The 21,755-nt window shown below is 52.3% G+C and overlaps 1 protein-coding gene across 3 annotated transcripts in view; it reads right to left on the reverse strand.

Annotated features, from left to right (window-relative positions):
• ltbp3 (latent transforming growth factor beta binding protein 3) overlaps positions 1-21,755 on the reverse strand; it is a 258,409-nt gene that overhangs the window by 121,438 nt on the left and 115,216 nt on the right. For all 3 annotated transcript variants that reach the window (XM_085976243.1, XM_085976241.1, XM_085976244.1), the window contains exon 2: positions 712-999. In XM_085976243.1, coding sequence (XP_085832369.1) covers positions 712-999 — 288 coding nt within the window. The remainder of the gene's footprint in view (positions 1-711; positions 1,000-21,755) is intronic.

Below are 21,755 nucleotides of genomic sequence, written 5' to 3' on the forward strand. Positions count from 1 at the left end.
TATTGAATGGCGGAGCAGGCTCGAGGGGCCGATTGGCCTACTCCTGCTCCTATTTCTTATGTTCTTAAAGAGAGAGAGGGACTGAGAGAGAGGGTAGAGAAAGAGAGAGGGGCAGAGAGAGAGAGAGATGGGGCAGAGAGGTGGGGTGGTGCCAGAGAGGGGAAGCGAGCGAGAGGGTAGAAAGAGAGAGAGGGTAGAGAGAGAAAGGGGGTTGGAGAGAATGGACAGAGAGAAAGAGAGGGGGAGAGAGCTTAATTCTGAGGCAAGCTGTACTGTCCCCGCTGCCAAGACAGCTGGAGGCTGGCACCTTCCTGATCCGATATGGCTCCATGGTGCACACCACACATATAGAGCCTTATCCTCACTATTGGGCAAAGACATCATAAATCTGTTCACAAAGGCTGCCTCCATTCGTTGCTTCCAGTGAATTTATAAACACATTTAAGAAGAGCGCAGTGGAGATTTCATTAGAAATACTGACCAGAGCAAACCTTTGTGAACTCTTTACCTGGGTGTTACTTCACCTGGAGACCAAAGCAATTCTTCTGACGTTTTAGTACCCTGACCCACTGTTCAATTTTAAACAAGTGCGTGAGTAACTTCGACCTTGGGCTTACCTTCTCCTTCCCATCGGTATAACAGTCGTTTCTTAAGCTGATCAAGAATATCAATGACCCTTTAAACAAATATCAGAGGAGAGAGGCCCCGTACCTTCTGGTCTGTGCTGTAGCCCTCCTGACATCAGCACGCCGGGTGTGAATTTGCCCGCGGAGTGCTCCCCGGGGCTCTGGGAGTCGGGGGTGAGCTGCAGCGTGAAGACCGAGTGCTTGTAGGCTTCCGAGGCCTTCTCCGGGGGCTGTTCGCCGGCGTGAGGCTGGTGAGGGTGGACCTGCCCGCTCACTGAAATTTGGCAAAACTTGCCGGTGAAGTCGGACGGGCAGTGGCAGCGGTTCCTGGAGCTACACTGGCCCCCGTTCATGCAGGGAAGAGGACACACAACTGGAAGGTCAACCAAGAAATCAGCCAGTTAGTATCAACCAAAAAATCGGACCCTTGCTTTGCCCATCACAGAGAGTTCTGATCTCCGTATTATAAAAGGGAAGTAGAAAGAAGGAATTGCATTTCTACAGCGCCTTTCGCGACCATCAGACGTCTCAAAGCCCTTCACCGCCAAAGAAGTGCTTTTTTTTTGAAGTGTGGTCACTGCTGTAATGTAGGAAACACGGCAGCCAATTTGCACACAGCAAGCTCCCACAAACAGCAGTGTGATAATGACTGGATAGTCTGTTTTTATTGACGTTGATTGAGGGATAAATATTGACCAGGACACCGGGGAGAACGCCCCTGCTTTTCTTCCAATAGTGCCGTGGAATCTTTTACGTCCACCTGAGAGAGCAGACGGGGGCCTCGGTTTAACGCCTCCGACAGTGCGGCGCTCCCTCAGTACCGCCCCTCCGACAGTGCGGCACTCCCTCAGTACTGTCCCTCCGACAGTGCGGCGCTCCCTCAGTATTGTCCCTCCGACAGTGCGGCACTCCCTCAGTACTGTCCCTCCGACAGTGCGGCACTCCCTCAGTACTGTCCCTCCGACAGTGCGGCGCTCCCTCAGTACCGCCCCTCCGACAGTGCGGCGCTCCCTCAGTACTGCCCCTCCGACAGTGCGGCGCTCCCTCAGTACCGCCCCTCCGACAGTGCGGCGCTCCCTCAGTACTGCCCCTCCGACAGTGCGGCACTCCCTCAGTACTGCCCTTCCGACAGTGCGGCGCTCCCTCAGTACCACCCCTCCGACAGTGTGGCGCTCCCTCAGTACCGCCCCTCCGACAGTACGGCGCTCCCTCAGTACCGTCCCTCCAACAGTGCGGCGCTCCCGCAGTACTGCCCCTCCGACAGTGCGGCGCTCCCGCAGTACTGCCCCTCCGACAGTGCGGCACTCCCTCAGTACTGCCCTTCCAACAGTGCGGCGCTCCCTCAGTACCACCCCTCTGACAGTGTGGCGCTCCCTCAGTACCGCCCCTCCGACAGTACGGCGCTCCCTCAGTACCGTCCCTTCAACAGTGCGGCGCTCCCTCAGTACTGCCCCTCCGACAGTGCGGCGCTCCCTCAGTACTGCCCCTCCGACAGTGCGGCGCTCCCTCAGTACCGCCCCTCCGACAGTGCGGCGCTCCCTCAGTACCGCCCCTCCGACAGTGCGGCGCGCCCTCAGTACTGCCCCTCCGACAGTGCGGTGCTCCCTCAGTACCGCCCCTCCGACAGTGCGGCGCTCCCTCAGTACTGCCCCTCCGACAGTGCGGCGCTCCCTCAGTACTGCCCCTCTGACAGTGCGGCGCTCCCTCAGTACTGCCCCTCCGACAGTGCGGCGCTCCCTTAGTACTGCCCCTCCGACAGTGCGGCGCTCCCTCAGTACCGCACTGGGAGTGCCAGCCTAGATTTCTGTGCTCAAGTCTCTTGGAGTGGGACTTGAACCCACGACCTCCTAACTCAGAGGGGAGAGAGAGAGCCACTCACTGAGCCATGGCTGACACTGTGAGTAGAGGCACTGGAGAGAAATGCAAAGAAGATTTTTCAGGGATGATACCAGAACTGTGAGGTTATACCTATCAGGAAAGGCTGAACAGGCTGGGGCTCTTTCCTCTAGAATAATGAGGGCTGAGGGGTGACTTGATAGAGATCCTTAAGATTATGAAGGGGTTTGATAGGGTAGAGGTAGAGAAGATGTTTCCACTTGTGGGAGGAGACCAAAACTGGGGGCCATAAATATAAGATCGTCACTAATAAATCCAATAAGGAATTGAGGAAAAACTTCTTTACCCAGAGAGTGGTGAGAATGTGGAACTCACTACCACAAGGAGTGGTTGAGGCGAATAGCAGAGATGCATTTAAGGGGAAGCTAGATAAGCGTATGAGGGAGAAAGGAATAGAAGGATATGCTGATAGGGTGAGATGAAGAGCGGTGGGAGGAGGCTCGTGTGAAGCATAAACACCGGCACGGAGCAGTTGGGCAAAAATAAAGCCCCGTCAATGTACCTTAATCAAATAAGATTGAGCAGTTAGTATCAACAGAATAATCAGACCCTTTCTTTCCTTAACCCTTTCTGTGCCAATCACAGAGAGAAGTCCAGGTGACTGGGCATGGAACAGCCCTGATGCAGAGCGGAGCTCCCTCAACACTGCCCCAGTAACATGCCGTGACCTCGAACTCCAGCATTTCCACATGACATTTTTTTCAGCAGGGGTGTTCTCCCCATGTCCTGGCCAACATTCCTCCCTCCATCAGCACTATCAAAAAACCAGATTAACTTGTCTCCGGCCTCGCTGCCGTTTGTGCCAGAATTGCCCTCATAATAATAGCCACTGAACTTCAAAATGATTCATGAGAAAGATAAAGGCTAAAAGATCACATCCAGGACCAGGGTGGGTGAAACAGGCAATTCTGTCCTATAAGGAATTCTCTGAAGTTACACAGTGAGTGACCCTAACCCTACCCGCGGAGTGTCTGATGGGACGGTGTAGAGGGAGCTTTACTCTGTATCTAACCCTGAAAAGTGTGAGGTGATGCATTTTGGGAGGACTAACAAGGCAAGGGAATACACAATGAATGGTAGGACCCTAGGAAGGACAGAGGATCAGAGGGACCTTGGTGTGCATGTACTGTACATAGATCCCTGAAGGCAGCAGGACAGGTAGATAAGGTGGTTAAAAAGGCATATGGGATACTTGCCTTCATTAGCCGAGGCATAGAATATAAGAGCAGGGAGGTTATGATGGAGCTGTACAAAACGCTAGTTAGGCCACAGCTGGAATACTGGCCCAGTAATTCCGGGCCCAACGCGTGAGTAAGGACGGGGTACCCACGCGTGTGCCCGGAGGAATTGCCGGTTTTCAGCATGCACAGCGCATGCGCTGAAAACCGGCATTTCCTGTCCTCTGACCCAAGGGGTTAAGAGGCTGAACGCGTGCGCGGTATCGGGCAGCGCGCGCGACTTGGATTTCCTCTATTTTTAGAGAGTTGCGCGTGTGTAAAGGCCTCCGGTATTTACGCATTGAAAAACCACACGTAAGTACTTAGTTTTACAGGTAAGTGGTCTATTATACAATTGAGAATTTTTTTTCCAACAGGTTTCTTATTTTTAAAGAATTTACCATAAGGTAAGTTTAGTTTTAGCCCTGATTTTTTATATAAATTTTTTTTTCAAATTTTAAAATTATTGTTTAAAATAGTTTTTCAGAGTTCTTTATGGTTCATTTAAGTAGTGCAATGTTTTTTTTAATTTTCTTTCAGGTTTAAGTAGTGTTTTGGGGCCAGGAGTTTTCATGAGTTTGACAGTTCTTACTGTCAAACTCATGAACGAGCTTTTGCAACCTCCCATTGGTTGCCCTGTGCTCACGTGATCCCAGCCGGCTCATCGCACTAAGTACGCCGCTGGGTCACGCACGCACAGCGCGGCAGGACCTCAAGCAGGCCAGTGAGAGGAAATGCAATGCGGGCCAGAATTAAAATGTCAGCGCGCCGGGTAAGTGAACATCGGGGGCTTGCACGCGCGGCAAGCTCCCGGTCCTAATTTCAGGGCCATTGTGTGCAGTTCTGGTCGCCACACTATAGGAAGGATGTGATTGCATTGGAAAGGGTGCAGAGGAGATTCACCAGGATGTTACCTGGGCTGGAGCGTTTCAGCTATGAAGAGAGACTGGACAGGCTGGGGTTGTTTTCCTTAGAGCAGAGAAGGCTGAGGAGGGACCTGATTGAGGTGTACAAAATTATGAGGGGCACAGATAGGGTAGATAGAAAGGAACTTTTCTCCTTAGTAGAGGGGTCAATAACCAGGGGGCATAGTTTCAAGGTAAGGGGTAGGAGGTTTAGAGGGGATTTGAGGAAAAGCTTTTTCACCCAGAGGGTGGTTGGAATCTGGAACTCACTGCCTGAAAGGGTGGTAGAGGCAGGAACCCTCACAACATTCAAGAAGCATTTAGATGAGCACTTGAAATGCCATAGCATACAAGGCTATGGACCAAGTGCTGGAAAATGGGATTAGAATAGACAGGGCTTGATGGCCAGCGCGGACATGAGGGGCCGAAGGGCCTCTTTCTGTGCTGTACAACTCTATGCTTCTATGATAACCCATGCTGTACCTGCCCTGGGAGTGTTTGATGGGACAGTGTAGAGGGAGCTTTACTCTGAATCTAACCTGTGCTGTACCTGCCCTGGGAGTGTGTGACGGGATAGTGTAGAGGGAGCTTTACTCTGTATCTAACCCGTGCTGTACCTGCCCTGGGAGTGTTTGATGAGACAGTGTAGAGGGAGCTTTACTCTGAATCTAACCTGTGCTGTACCTGCCCTGGGAGTGTGTGACGGGACAGTGTAGAGGGAGCTTTACTCTGAATCTAACCTGTGCTGTACCTGCCCTGGGAGTGTGTGACGGGACAGTGTAGAGGGAGCTTTACTCTGTATCTAACCCGTGCTGTACCTGCCCTGGGAGTGTTTGACGGCAGGAATGACGTATGAGGAGAGATTGGGTCGATTGGGCTTGTACTCGCTGGAGTTCAGAAGAATGAGAGGGGATCTCATTGAAACTTATAAAATTCTGACAGGACTGGACAGACTAGATGCAGGAAGGATGTTCCCGATGGTCAGGGAGTCCAGAACCAGAGGTCACAGTCTAAGGATAAGGGGTAAGCCATTTAGGACAGAGATGAGGAGGAATTTCTTCACCCAGAGAGTGGTGAACCTGTGGAATTCTCTACACAGAAGGCAGTGGAGGCCAATTCATTAAATATATTCAAGAAGGAGTTGGATATATTTCTTAAGGCTAAAGGGATCAAGGGGTATGGGGAGAAAGCAGGGACCGGGTACTGAATTTGGATGATCAGCCATGATCGCATTGAATGGCGGAGCAGGCTCGAGGGGCCGAATGGCCTACTCCTGCTCCTATCTTCTATGTTTCTATGTAGGACAGTGTAGAGGGAGCTTTACTCTGTATCTAACCCGTGCTGTACCTGCCCTGGGAGTGTTTGATGGGACAGTGTAGAGGGAGCTTTACTCTGTATCTAACCCGTGCTGTACCTGCCCCGGGAGTGTTTGATGGGACAGTGTAGAGGGAGCTTTACTCTGTATCTAACCCGTGCTGTACCTGCTCCGGGAGTGTTTGATGGGGACACTGGGTGCCTGAAATGGAAAGTGTTCCATTCCTAGCACCGACATCCTTTCAACTAACAGGCAACAGAATCATAAAAGCCGGCTGGTATTGTAGTTCACAGTACAAGTTACTGCTGGTTTCAGGCAGCTGTGTCCATTCATGGTCTGAATCCAGAATATTTGTGGTAATTATAAAACACTTGTAACAAGAGCTCCTCTAGACACAGATGCAATCCAAGGAAGGATTCCAATGAACCAGATCACTTTCCGTTCAATTTCTTCAATCTGTGTTCTTGATCCAAATCCAACACTGAAGCCTATGATCCTGATCCAAGAACAAGCTGATCTGCAGTTTTTCATCTATTCGTGTCTAAGAGTGTGGGTGGAGACTTTCTTTTATCATTTTTCATTCTCAGGGTGTGCACATCAAAGCCGGCATTTATTGCCCATTCCTAGTTGCCCCTTGAGAAGGTGGTGGTGGGTCTTCTTGCTGAACCACTGCAGTCCCATGGAAGGAGTTCAGCAAAGATTCACCAGGCTGATACCTGGAATGGCAGGAATGACATATGAGGAGAGATTGGATCGATTGGGCTTGTACTCGCTGGAGTTTAGAAGAATGAGAGGGGATCTCAACGAAACTTATAAAATTCTAACAGGACTGGACAGACTAGATGCTGGAAGGATGTTCCCGATGGCGGGGGAGTCCAGAACCAGGGGTCACAGTCTAAGGATAAGGGGTAAGCCATTTAGGACAGAGATGAGGAGGAATTTCTTCACCCGGAGAGTGGTGAACCTGTGGAATTCTCTACCACAGAAGGCAGTAGAGGCCAATTCATTAAATATATTCAAGAAGGAGTTGGATATATTTCTTAAGGCTAAAGGGACCAAGGGGTATGGGGAGAAAGCAGGGACCGGGTACTGAACTTGGATGATCAGCCATGATCGCATTGAATGGCGGAGCAGGCTCAAGGGGCCGAATGGCCTACTCCTGCTCCTATCTTCTATGTTTCTATGTCCCGTGCAGTGCTGTTAGGGAGGGTGTTCCAGGATTTTGACCCAGCGACGATGAAGGAACGGCCGATATATTTCCGAGTCGGGATGGTGTGTGACTTGGAGGGGAACTTGGAGGTGGTGGTGTTCCCATGTGCCTGCTGCCCTTGTCCTTCTAGGTTGTGGAGGTCGCGGGTTTGGTAGGTGCTGCCGAAGAAGCCTTGGCGTGTTGCTGCAGTGCATCTTGTCGATGGTACACACTGCAGCCACGGTGCGCTGGTGGTGGAGGGAGTGAATGTTTAAGATGGTGGATGGGGTGCCGATCAAGCGGGCTGTTTTTGCCCTGGATAGAGTTGAATTTCTTGAGAGCTGTTGGAGCTGCGTCCATCCAGGCAAGTGGAGAGTATCCCAGACTCTTAGATTTTGGTTCTATTCGATTGGATGGTTTAGATTTGCAGACCATAGAAACAGGAGGAGGCCATTCAGCCTCATCGAGCCTGTTCTACCAGTTAGGTGGTCAAGTTGCCAGATTAAGATGTCGTTCCAGGTCTCACTAAATAGCCTTGGCCCTGGCAGCCAGGATTGCCACCTTTTGCAAAGTCGAAGGCTGGAGAGGGGCAAGCCAAGGGCTGAGATCATGACTTGAGTTGCTGCCAATGAAAAGAAACCTAGGCCTGGACATCGTGAGACATAACAACAACAAATTGCATTTATACAGCGCCTTTAATGTAGCAAAACATCACAAGGCGCTTCACAGGAGCGATTATCAATAGAAATTCGGCAACGAGCCACATAAGGAAATATCAGGACAGACGACCAAAAGTTTGGTCAAAGAGGTCAGTTTTAAGGAGCAACTTAAAGGAGGAGAGAGAGGTGGAGAGGTTTAGGGAGGGAATTCCAAAGCTTATAAAATTTATAAAATTCTATCAGGGCTAGACAGACTAGATGCAGGAAGGCTGTTCCCGATGTCCGGGGAGTCCAGAACCAGGGGTCACAGTCTAAGGATAAGGGGTAAGCCATTTAGGACTGAGATGTGGTAAACCACTGTTATACCTGCCTGTGTGTGTGTTTGTATTCCACTGTGTACATGTCTGTACATGCCTCAGCTGACTCCTCCCACGAGTCCAGGTATAAAGGTGACTGCTCCACAGTCCCTCTGTATTCTGGACTGGTCGACCACTCGAGGCACATCTTCATTCTCTTGTTAATAAAAGCCTGTTAGTTACTCGCTTAACCTCAGTCTTTTGGGTAATTGATAGCGCATCAATTTTATTAACAAGATTTTTTATAATGGAGAAGATCCTCACACCAGCATGCCTGGACTTAGACCATCGGGAGGCGGACACATCCACCAAGTTTGCTCACTGGCTTAAGTGCTTTGAAAGATTCCTGATCGCCTCCGCTGCAACGGTCAAATCGGATGAGGACAAACTGGATGTCCTGACCTCCAAAGTGAACCACCGAGCGTACTCGGTCATCCAGGACGCGACCTCGTACACGGCTGCTCTCAAGCTCCTCAAGGACCAGTACACGCGCCCAGTGAACGAGGTGTACACCAGGCACCTCCTGGGGAGTCATAAACAACAACCTGGGGAATCGACCGAGGAATACCTTCAGACACTGTCTGTGCTTGGCCGGGCCTGTGGTTGTAAGGATGTAAAGGCTGCCGGGCACACAGAGGAACTTATCCGGGACGCTTTTGTTGCGGGCCACAGGTCCAATTACACCCGACAGCGACTGTTGGAGCAGAGTGACCTCGACCTCAACAAGGCCTCTGAACTCGCACTATCATTGGACGCAGCCTACCGGGGCATGGATGCCTACTCCTCTGCACCGTGGACGCCGCGGAGAATGACAGCCTGGGACACGGTAGGACCGTCTCATAGCGCCGTGCCACCCCAGCCACATCCCAGCAACGGCCCAACTACCGCAGCAGTGTCCCAAGGCCAGAAATGCTACTTCTGTGGCCAGGCCAAACACCCCAGAGCACGCTGCCCGGCGAAAAATGCGATCTGCTCGGGCTGCGGGAAGAAGGGACACTACGCCAGCGTCTGCAGGGCCAAAGCCACCCCGAACCCCAGCAGCGCCGCGTGTGGGCCGTGCGGGCCGCCATCCTGGGCCTCCCCAGCCATGTGCGAACCACCGGAACAGCAGCCATTTTGGATGCCTCCAGCCACATGGGAATCATGGACGCCGCCATCTTGGACGCCAGCCGGGACGCAGCAGGCCCCCAACACCGCCTCATCTGATACCCGCAGCGACACACCGACCCCTACGCTGGCCTCCGTTACGCTGGACCAAGCGAGACCGCACCAACTGGCCCGGTCCACAATGGACATTAAGGTAAATGGTCACGAAACAACCTGCCTTTTTGACTCTGGGAGCACGGAGAGCTTCATCCACCCCGACACGGTGTGGCGTTGCTCTCTCCCAGTCCTGCCTGCGCACCAGCGGATTTCTATGGCCTCCGAGTCCCAGTTGGCGGACATTGGCGGCTACTGCGTGGTGACACTCTTAGTAGATGGGACTATGTACGATAATTTTAAACTTCTGGTCCTGCCCCACCTCTGCGCTGCCGTTCTACTGGGGTTAGATTTTCAGTGCCACCTTAAAAGTGTTACGATGGCGTACGGTGGACCCCTCCCCCCACTCACAGTCCGCAGCCAGCAGCTTCCAAATTGCCCGCCGCGCACCAGGTGCAACCTCTCCACACTCAGAGTCACCCCCCCGCCACTGTTTGCTAACCTCACCCCCGACTGTAAGCCCATCGCCACAAAGAGCAGGCGATACAGTGCCGGGGACAGGGTTTTCATTAAAACCGAAGTGGAGCGGCTCCTGAAGGAGGGGATTATTGAGGGCAGCACCAGCCCCTGGTGAGCCCAGGTTGTGGTCGTTAAGACCGGCGAGAAGCAGCGCCTGGTCATCGACTACAGCCAGACAATAAATCGCTACACCCTGCTGGACGCTTACCCACTCCTCCGCATAGCTGATATGGTCAACCAGATCGCGTAGAACCGCGTCTTCTCGACCATTGACCTGAAATCAGCGTACCACCAGCTCCCTATCCGCCCTGAGGACCGCCAGTATACTGCCTTTGAGGCAAACGGCCGCCTCTACCACTTCCTTAGGGTTCCCTTTGGCGTCACCAACGGGGTCTCCGTCTTCCAAAGGGAGATGGATCGGATGGTCGATCAAAATGCGTTGCAGGCCACTTTCCCATATCTGGACAATGTGACCAGCTGCGGCCATGACTTGCAGGACCATGACGCAAACCTCGAAAAATTCCTCTGCACCGCCCAACTCCTGAACCTGACGTATAACAAGGAGAAGTGCATATTCCGCACAACCCGCCTCGCCATCCTTGGCTGTGTTGTGGAACACGGAGTCATCGGCCCCGACCCCGACCGGATGCGTCCCCTTATGGAACTCCCACTGCCTCAAGGCCCTGAAGAGGTGCTTAGGGTTTTTCTCCTATTACGCCCAGTGGGTCCCCTACTATGCGGACAAGGCCCGTCCGCTGATCAAGTCCACCTCTTTTCCCTTGACGGCAGAGGCCCGCTTAGCCTTCCACCGTATCAAGGAAGACATTGCCAAAGCCACCATGCACGCAGTGGACGAATCCATCCCCTTCCAGGTGGAAAGCGACGCGTCAGACTTTGCCCTGGCTGCTACCCTTAATCAGGCGGGGAGACCCGTGGCCTTCTTTTCACGAACCCTCCAGGGCCCGGAGACCAGATACTCCGCTGTTGAGAAGGAGGCCCAGGCTATTGTGGAGGCTATGCGTCATTGGAGGCACTACCTGGCCGGAAAACGATTTACCCTGCTCACTGACCAGCGTTCAGTTGCTTTTATGTTTAACAACAAGCAGAGGGGCAAAATCAAAAACGACAAGATCTTGAGGTGGAGAATCGAACTTTCCACCTACAACTACGAGATCTTGTACCGGCCCGGGAAGCTCAATGAACCCCCGGATGCTCTATCGCGTGGCACCTGCGCCAGCGCGCAGATCGATAGACTGCGGGCCCTCCACAATGACCTCTGCCACCCGGGGGTCACCAGGTTCTTCCACTTCATCAAGGCCCGCAACCTGCCTTACTCCATTGAGGAGGTCAGGACCATGACCAGGAACTGCCAAGTCTGCGCTGAGTGCAAACCGCACTTTTATAGACCAGACAGGGCTCACCTGATAAAAGCCACTCGCCCCTTCGAGCGCCTGAGCGTTGATTTTAAAGGGCCTCTCCCCTCCTCCGACCGCAATGTGTACTTCCTCAACATTATTGATGAGTACTCCCGTTTCCCGTTCGCCATCCCCTGCCAGGACATGACCAGTGCCACGGTCATTAAATGTCTGAACGACCTCTTCACCCTGTTCGGTTTCCCCAGCTATATCCATAGCGACCGGGGCTCATCGTTTATGAGCGACGAACTCCGTCAGTACCTGCTCGCTAGGGGTATTGCCACAAGCAGGACCACCAGTTACAACCCCCGGGGGAACGGACAGGTGGAAAGAGAGAATGCGACAGTTTGGAAGGCCGCCCTGCTAGCCTTAAAGTCTAGGGGCCTTCCGACCTCCCGCTGGCAAGATGTGCTCCCCGATGTGCTCCACTCTATTCGGTCACTGCTCTGCACTGCCACTAACGCCACCCCTCATGAGAAAATGTTTGTCTTCCCAAGGAAGTCCACATCGGGGACATCGCTACCGCCATGGCTGACATCCCCAGGGCCGGTCCTACTGAGAAGACACGTGAGGACCCATAAAACGGACACCCTGGTCGAGAGGGTCGACCTCCTCCACGCCAACCCCCAGTATGCTTACATTGCGTACCCGGACGGGCGGGAGGACACAGTCTCCATACGGGACCTCGCACCCTCGGGGGCCCCAGTAACCCACTACCACCCCCCCCCACGATCCAATATCCAACCCCAGCAGACGGCACGCCTGGGCCCCGCGACCCGCTCGACACCCACGAGGACTACACACCAGTGCCCCAGCCTACGCGGGACTCGATGCCGGAAGCTTCACTACCCCTGCCATCGCCACGTCGATCACAGCGGCAGACAAGACCTCCGGAGAGACTCCAATACACAAACTTTTAATGCACTTCACCCCGCCGGACTCATTTTTAAACAAGGGGTGAATGTGGTAAACCACTGTTATACCTGCCTGTGTGTGTGTTTGTATTCCACTGTGTACATGTCTGTACATGCCTCAGCTGACTCCTCCCACGAGTCCAGGTATAAAGGTGACTGCTCCACAGTCCCTCTGTATTCTGGACTGGTCGACCACTCGAGGCACACCTTCATTCTCTTGTTAATAAAAGCCTGTTAGTTACTCGCTTAACCTCAGTCTTTTGAGTAATTGATAGCGCATCATGAGATGAGGAGGAATTTCTTCACCCAGAGAGTGGTGAACCTGTGGAATTCTCTACCACACAAGGCAGTGGAGGCCAATTCATTAAATATATTCAAGAAGGAGTTAGATATATTTCTTAAGGCTAAAGGGATCAAGGGGTATGGGGAGAAAGCAGGGACAAGGTACTGAATTTGGATTATCAGCCATGATCGCATTGAATGGCGGAGCAGGCTCGAGAGGCCGAATGGCCTACTCCTGCTCCTATCTTCTCCGTTTCTATGACAGCTGAAGGCACAGCCGCCAATGGTGGAGAGATTAAAATCGGGGGATGCTCAAGGGGCCAGAATTGGAGGAGCGCAGAGATCTCGATGGCTTGTAAGACCGGACGAGGTTACAGAGATAGGGAGGCGGGGGGGGGGGGGGGGGGTGGTGGGGGGCGAGGTCATGGAGGGATTTGAAAACAAGGATGAGGATTTTAAAATTGAGGCAATGTCAGGCCGGGAGTGTAGGTCAGGGAGCACGGGGGTGATGGGTGAATGGGGCTTGGCACGAGTTACAATACGGAGGGCGGGAGATGGGAGGGCGGGCCAGGAGTGCGTTGGAATAGTTGGAGTCTGGAGGTAACAAAGGCAGGGATGAGGGTTTCCGCAGCGGATGAGCTGAGGCAGGGGCGGAGACGGGCGATGTGAAAAAAAATCAGCTCTAACGAGCGTCTAATTTCCATTTCGAGAAATGTCCAGGCAGAATCTGGGCTGTCAGCTCCAGAAATTGGTTAGGTAGCAACCCTAATAAGCGGCAACCGTAGGAAGTCAGCCATTTCAGTTCGGGTTAATGAGGTCTTCAAGAAAACTTGATGCTTGGTGAAGAAAGCCAAGGGGAAATTAGGCAAATCATTACATCCTGAAAAGTACTCTTTCAGGAATTTTAGAAGGTTCCTTGGAGACTAGGGACTAATTAGGCCTCTGCAGCAGAAATATTCTGACCAACATGAAGCCATTTTCCACTGGAGAAGTTAGATGTTCTAAATGAGGCCTTCCGAGACTACTTCAGCCACCCACAAAAATGCGCAGGGATTCCAGGCAGTGTCGGAGGTCACGTTTTTGGGTAAACCTTTAGCCAGTTTTCTTTTTAACATTATTAAATACTTTCGCTGCGAGGAAGTACTTAATTGACAGGAAGCACACTGTGGTGGCCAACTAAAAAACACAGCAAGTGGTTAACGTTCTCATCACGTGAGTTCAATTCTACATTTTATAACGGTGGGGCGAAAAGTGAGCCTGTGCCTCAGCGTCAACCCGGCATGCCAGAGGTACCGATGCTCGAGAGAAAGGTGAGCCAAACCCACCAACGTCCCACGCTCAGCTGGCGAGGTGTTGGGGGGGAGGTCTCGTGCATGAGATTGAGGTCTCCCTCCCTTCTGTGTCAGCTGTGGCTCAGTGGGTAGCACTCTCTCTCTCTCTCCGGTCAGAAGGTTGTGGGTTCAAGTCCCACTCCAGAGACTTGAGCACAAAAATCTAGGCTGACACTCCCGGTGCAGTACTGAGGGAGTGCCGCACTGCTGGAGGTGCCGTCTTTCGGATGAGGTGTTAAACCGAGGCCCCGTCTGCCCTCCCAGGTGGATGTAAAAGATCCCACGGCCACTATTTCGAAGAAGAGGACAGGAGTTCTCCCCCGGTGTCCCGGGGCCAATATTTATCCCTCAATCAACATAACAAAAACAGATGATCTGGTCATCATCACATTGCTGTTTGTGGGAGCTTGCTGTGCGCAAATTGGCCGCCGCGTTTCCTACATTACAACAGTGACCACACTTCGAAAAGTACTTCATTGGCTGTGAAGCGCTTTGAGATGTCCGGTGGTCGTGAAAGGAGCTATATATATGCAAGTCTTTCTTTCTGATTCAGGATCAAAATCTCACTGCTGCAGGGACACCCTGGTCATTGTCAGAATTTCTCTTGGCGAGGGGGCGGGGATATACGCCCATTTTATCAGTCACGCCATTTGAAGTCATATTTCATTACAGATACAAATCCAGCCTTTTCCAAAGTAAAAGAAAGAAAGCCAGTTACTTAATACTGGTTGTATTCTGACCTGCAACCTAAAACCTGGACACATTTCCCAATCTGCACAATTCCCCCACCACGCAACAATTGAGCTCTGACTGACCTGAATCTGTGTTTACTTAACTACAGCTAGGCTTTGCAGCTTAAAAAGCTCCATCTTAGCAGCAGAATAATATTGTGCATTGCATAGTATAACATTCCTATACTTAAAAACACAGCATTCAACTAAATTTGTAAGGCTACGGAGAAAGGGCGGGGGAGTGGGACTAGCTGAAGCGCTCTTGCAGAGAGCTGGCATGGGCTCGACGGGCTTAATGGCCTCCTTCTGTGTTGTAACCATTCTATGATTCTAACCACGAGCAATGCCACGGGATATCCACGATTAAGATTATATAGTATAGACGGGGTTAACTCAGAATATGACTTAAAACTAAGCCAGGGAAACAGGACCAGGGGATGCAAATTTAAATTGGTGAAGATAAATTAAATCCATATTTTTACTCAAAAAATGAAAAATGTTTGGAATAATCTTCCAGATGGGATATTAGAGGCAAACTCATTAGGGATGTTTAGATTCAGGCTGGATGGTATAATGAGAGAGTACTAGCGAGATGGGTTTTGATGGGACAGTTAGGGTAGTGGAGGGATGGGCTTCGATGGGAGAGTTAGGGTACTGGAGGGATGGGCTTCGATGGGAGAGTTAGGGTAGTGGAGGGATGGCCTTTGATGGGAGAGTTAGGGTAGTGGAGGGATGGGCTTCGATGGGAGAGTTAGGGTACTGGAGGGATGGGCTTCGATGGGAGAGTTAGGGTCCGGGAGGGATGGGCTTCGATGGGAGAGTTAGGGTAGTGGAGAGATGGGCTTTGATGGGAGAGTTAGGGGACTGGAGGGATGGGCTTCGATGGGAGAGTTAGGGGACTGGAGGGATGGGCTTCGATGGGAGAGTTAGGGTACTGGAGGGATGGGCTTCGATGGGAGAGTTAGGGTACTGGAGGGATGGGCTTCGATGGGAGAGTTAGGGGACTGCAGGGATGGGCTTCGATGGGAGAGTTAGGGGACTGGAGGGATGGGCTTCGATGGGAGAGTTAGGGTACTGGAGGGATGGGCTTCGATGGGAGAGTTAGGGTACTGGAGGGATGGGCTTCGATGGGAGAGTTAGGGTAGTGGAGGGATGGGCTTCGATGGGAGAGTTAGGGTACTGGTGGGATGGGCTTCGATGGGAGAGTTAGTGTACTGGAGGGATGGGCTTCGATGGGAGAGTTAGGGTACGGGAGGGATGGGCTTCGATGGGAGAGTTAGGGTACTGGAGGGATGGGCTTCGATGGGAGAGTTAGGGTACGGGAGGGATGGGCTTCGATGGGAGAGTTAGGGGACTAGAGGGATGGGCTTCGATGGGAGTGTTAGGGTACTGGAGGGATGGGCTTCGATGGGAGTGTTAGGGTAGTGGAGGGATGGGCTTCGATGGGAGAGTTAGGGGACTGGAGGGATGGACTTCGATGGGAGAGTTAGGGTACTGGAGGGATGGGCTTCGATGGGAGAGTTAGGGGACTGGAGGGATGGGCTTCGATGGGAGAGTTAGGGTACTGGAGGGATGGGCTTCGATGGGAGAGTTAGGGGACTGGAGGGATGGGCTTCGATGGGGGAGTTAGGGTACGGGAGGGATGGGCTTCGATGGCAGAGTTAGGGTAGTGGAGGGATGGGCTTCGATGGGAGAGTTAGGGTACTGGAGGGATGGGCTTCGATGGGAGAGTTAGGGGACTGCAGGGATGGGCTTCGATGGGAGAGTTAGGGTACTGGAGGGATGGGCTTCGATGGGAGAGTTAGAGGACTGGAGGGATGGGCTTCGATAGGAGAGTTAGGGGACTGGAGGGATGGGCTTCGATGGGAGAGTTAGGGGACTGGAGGGATGGGCTTCGATGGGAGAGTTAGGGGACTGGAGGGATGGGCTTCGACGGGAGAGTTAGGGGACTGGAGGGATGGGCTTCGATGGGAGAGTTAGGGTACTGGAGGGATGGGCTTCGATGGGAGAGTTAGGGTACTGGAGGGATGAGCTTCGATGGGAGAGTTAGGGTACTGGAGGGATGGGCTTCGATGGGAGAGTTAGGGTACTGGAGGGATGGGCTTCGATGGGAGAGTTAGTGTACTGGAGGGATTGGCTTCGATGGGAGAGTTAGGGTACGGGAGGGATGGGCTTCGATGGGAGAGTTAGGGGACTGGAGGGATGGGCTTCGATGGGAGAGTTAGGGTACTGGAGGGATGGGCTTCGATGGGAGAGTTAGGGGACTGGAGGGATGGGCTTCGATGGGAGAGTTAGGGTACTGGAGGGATGGGCTTCGATGGGAGAGTTAGGGTACTGGAGGGATGGGCTTCGATGGGAGAGTTAGGGTACTGGAGGGATGGGCTTCGATGGGAGAGTTAGGGTACTGGAGGGATGGGCTTCGATAGGAGAGTGAGGGGACTGGAGGGATGGGCTTCGATAGGAGAGTTAGGGGACTGGAGGGATGGGCTTCGATGGGAGAGTTAGGGGACTGGAGGGATGGGCTTCGATGGGAGAGTTAGGGGACTGGAGGGATGGGCTTCGATGGGAGAGTTAGGGTACTGGAGGGATGGGCTTCGATGGGAGAGTTAGGGTACGGAAGGGATAGGCTTCGATGGGAGAGTTAGGGTACTGGAGGGATGGGCTTCGATGGGAGAGTTAGGGTACTGGAGGGATGGGCTTCGATGGGAGAGTTAGGGGACTGGAGGGATGGGCTTCGATGGGTGAGTTAGGGTACTGGAGGGATGGGCTTTGATGGGAGAGTTAGGGTACGGGAGGGATGGGCTTCGATGGGAGAGTTAGGGTAGTGGAGGGATGGGCTTCGATGGGAGAGTTAGGGTACTGGAGGGATGGGCTTCGATGGGAGAGTTAGGGTACTGGAGGGATTGGCTTCGATGGGAGAATTAGGGGACTGGAGGGATGGGCTTCGATGGGAGAGTTAGGGTACTGGAGGGATGGGCTTCGATGGGAAAGTTAGGGTATGGGAGGGATGGGCTTCGATGGGAGAGTTAGGGTACTGGAGGAATGGGCTTCGATGGGAGAGTTAGGGTACTGGAGGGTGGGCTTCGATGGGAGAGTTAGGGTACGGGAGGGATGGGCTTCGATGGGAGAGTTAGTGTACTGGAGGGATGGGCTTCGATGGGAGAGTGAGGGGACTGGAGGGATGGGCTTCGATGGGAGAGTTAGGGGACTGGAGGGATGGGCTTCGATGGGGGAGTTAGGGGACTGGAGGGATGGGCTTCGATGGGAGAGTTAGGGTACGGAAGGGATGGGCTTCGATGGGAGAGTTAGTGTACTGGAGGGATGGGCTTCAATGGGAGAGTGAGGGGACTGGAGGGATGGGCTTCGATGGGAGAGTTAGCGTACTGGAGGGATGGGCTTCGATGGGAGAGTTAGGGGACTGGAGGGATGGGCTTTGATGGGAGAGTCAGGGTAGTGGAGGGATGGGCTTCGATGGGAGAGTTAGGGTACTGGGGGGATGGGCTTCGATGGGAGAGTTAGGGTACTGGAGGGATGGGCTTCGATGGGAGAGTTAGGGGACTGGAGGGATGGGCTTCGATGGGAGCGGTAGGGTACTGGAGAGATGGGCTTCGATGGGAGAGTTAGGGGACTGGAGGGATGGGCTTCGATGGGAGAGTTAGGGTACGGAAGCGATTGGCTTCGATGGGAGAGTTAGGGTACTGGAGGGATGGGCTTCGATGGGAGAGTTAGGGTACGGGAGGGATGGGCTTCGATGGGAGAGTTAGGGTACTGGAGGGATGGGCTTCGATGGGAGAGTTAGGGGACTGGAGGGATGGGTTTCGATGGGAGAGTTAGGGTACGGGAGGGATGGGCTTCGATGGGAGAGTTAGGGTACTGGAGCGATGGGCTTCGATGGGAGAGTTAGGGTACTGGAGGGATGGGCTTCGATGGGAGAGTTAGGGGACTGGAGGGATGGGCTTCGATGGGAGATTTAGGGTACTGGAGGGATGGGCTTCGATGGGAGAGTTAGGGTACGGGAGGGATGGGCTTCGATGGGAGAGTTAGGGGACTGGAGGGAAGGAACAAATGGACTTTTCTCGTCCCTGCACGCCTGTCCTCCTTGACCCCTAACACATTGAATTAAAAATCCTTGGTTTTATTTACCAATCCCTCCACAAAAGAGAGGATTAGGAGAAGAGTTGGCAGGTTGAGGTCTTAGAGACAATTTAGAGAGAAGTCCCATCTCACCGTACCTCTGCCACCTCCTCCAGCCCATGCCCTTTGGTTCATCTACTCTGGCCTCCTCTGCAAACACCACCTCCTCTCTACCATCAGTTGCACATCCTTCAGCTGTTTCAGGCTGACTCTCGGGAACCCCCCTCCCTAAACCCATTCTCTCCTCGCCTATCTTGTCGCTCAGGCCCGTGGTCGTCCCAACTAACTCTTCCAATGATGGCCCAGTGTGCTATTCTCCTCCGTGATGCTGGGTTGCTGAGAAATGAAGAAAAGTGGATCACTGGAGGGTACGGGAGAAGCCCAGGAGCAGGGTACCGTCGAGGCTGGAACCTGAGGACGGAGGGAGGAGGATGAGTGTGCCAGGACCGTCCATTTTCAGTTTAGAAGAAACAAGAGGGGAAAGTTCAAAGGAGTATTGATCAAAGAATAGTCAAGAAAAGTTGTGACGATTATATTGGCGACAATGTGGGGACAGAGGAGTCCCCAGAAACTGTAAAAGGCTTCCCTAAACTATACCTCTAAAGCCAATCCCTCCCTTTGTGATTGCATCTTTGGACACTCTGGGAGCGATCTTGCCAGCCCTGGGGAGGCGGGACTGCTGGGAAAATGGAAGAATTTGGGGGCGGGTGCCCAACCCGCCTCTGTGCCATTTTCCTAGGAGGCGGGTAGCCGTCCCGTGCCGGGTCCCGTCTCCTTGGAGGCGGGAAGGGATTAAAGCCTATTAACTGCCTGTTAACAGGTAGTTAACAGGCAGAAAACAGGATTATCCCCTTTTTGCCCTCACAAGTGCGGGCTTCCCGAAGGCTCCGAAACCCGCCAGCTCAGCGAGGCGAGTACTGGGTCTGCGGGGGTCGGAGGGAGTGCAAAAGTGTGGTGTGAAGGTAAGTGATGGGTGCAAGAGTGGAGAGGTGAGTATCGGAGATAAGTGCAAAGTGTTAGTAAAAGTGTACTTACCTTTGTTTCTTCCTGCAGGCTTCAGTCGGTGGGTATGCGGAGAGTCTCGGACCTCCGCCGTGGAGATGACAGATGGCCGTTGCAACAACCATCTCATTTTTGTAAAAGAAAGAAGTTTGATGAGGTCTTGTATGCAAGACCTCATCAAACTGCAGAGAATGTCAGTGTTTGACAGCTTCACAGAGCTGTCAAACGATGACAGTTCATCTGTCAAATTTTGACAGATGAACCGTCATACGTTGACGTTCTCTGCAACCGGCTTTCCCTTGATTGGCCTGTGGGCTTAACAAGGTAAATCAAGGGGAAATAGCGTGGGTTGGCCGCAAATTGATGGAGGCGGGACTAAAACCCGACAAGCAGCAGTCCCGCCTCCAACTCGCCCCCATTGACAAAATCGCCCCCTCTGGTCCATTAAAGGCAGAAGGTGTTGTTGAGTCAGACCAACAAGTTGAGCACCAGGTTGGATTTAAACCGGCTCCTTGTCTATAAACACCTGACGTTCGCCCAGTGACCTCGTAGGGCTCCAAGAGCCGTGGCTATCCATTTTCCGCACTATGGACCCTTTGGCACAGGTTGCTCCATTTGTGGATTATTTCCCGAAAGAGTCAGCACTTGCTAAGGATGGTGAACTGGACCCAGTTCTAATCCTAACCTGGCAAGGCTTTGCCTGGACAGTGAACGCAAACAATGTGCTTCCAAACCTTCAATGGCTATTGCGGTTGATGTTGACTGTGCTCATCTTTCCAATTTAGATCTTGTTGTCCGGTTTACTTCCTCATACCCAAACACTTCTTCCTTTCACGCAATTCACAATTCACAATTCAAATCGCTTTATTGGCATGATAAGTTACATCTTATGTTGCCAAAGCATCAAAATACATTTATGGTTTAGCACATAAACGCAGTTCTATTCATACAGTGTATAAACAGGTATATCCCTGAGTGTATAAATATACATTCGCATTGTTTATATATATTCTTTTCTTAGTTTACTGGTTGTCCCTCTGTTCATGGCAAGCTGTAACATAGTGTGCCGCCAGTGTTATACAGCTTCTCTCCTCTCCCAGTAGGAATGGGAGTTTTTGGTTGTCATTCAGATTTCTGAAATCAGGGCATATTTGTGAGAATTTTTGGTAGAAATTCTCCCTGATGCCCTGATATTTTCCACAGGCTGTGAGGAAGTGCATCTCTGTCTCCACTACTCCCTGACTGCAGTGAGAGCATATCCTGTCTTCTCTTGGCAGCCTGGTCTGCCTGTGTCTGCCTTTTTCGATCGCTAGGCTATGTTCGCTAAGTCTGTACCTTGTCAAGGTTCTTCTCAGTTTGTTATCCTTTACCATGGTCAGGTAATCAGCTATGTTGTATTGTCTGTTTAGGGCCAAGTAGCAATTGAGTTTGCTTTGGGTTTTTGTTGTTTCTGCCCAATATGTCAGATATTTTTCCTTTTGCTCTCTTCCTCTCTTCCTCCTCCTAGCTCGCACCTTATTTTTTTTTTAAAACAGGAGCCCGGTACTTCTACATGATTGGATTGCCAGATCGAAATGTTGGCGTTTCGCTCTGATTCCTGGTGGCCAACCACATGTGCCAGCCACATTTCAGGTGACCGACAATGAAAAGAGTTGTATTTTGGGAGGGCTGTGCGCTGTGCAAGATACACATGCGGTCAAAAATGGTAACAAAAGGATTTAACAACATTTTTTGACGCAGCTGTAAATTTCTAAACCCTCTAAGTTAATCACTGTGCTGAGGCCATCTGGATTCAATAAGAACAATATCTGGAGCCAAGTCAAATAAACGAAGTTGTTAAATCTTGTGCGGTGTTTCACAGGTTACTTGACAGTGAGAGAAAGGGCCATTGATGACTTGACGACCACTTTTTAGGTGGCATCTCAGGCATTCGGATGACACACACGCGCACAAAGAAATTAACATAGAAACATAGAAGATAGGAGCAGGAGTGGGCCATTCGGCCCCTCGAGCCTGCTCCGCCATTTAATGAGATCATGGCTGATCATCCAAATTCAGTACCCT

Source organism: Somniosus microcephalus, unplaced genomic scaffold, assembly GCF_052327205.1.
Source record: "Somniosus microcephalus isolate GS21.2 unplaced genomic scaffold, FLI_Smic_1.0 unresolved_chr2, whole genome shotgun sequence".
In the NCBI taxonomy this organism is placed as follows: Eukaryota; Metazoa; Chordata; class Chondrichthyes; order Squaliformes; family Somniosidae; genus Somniosus; species Somniosus microcephalus.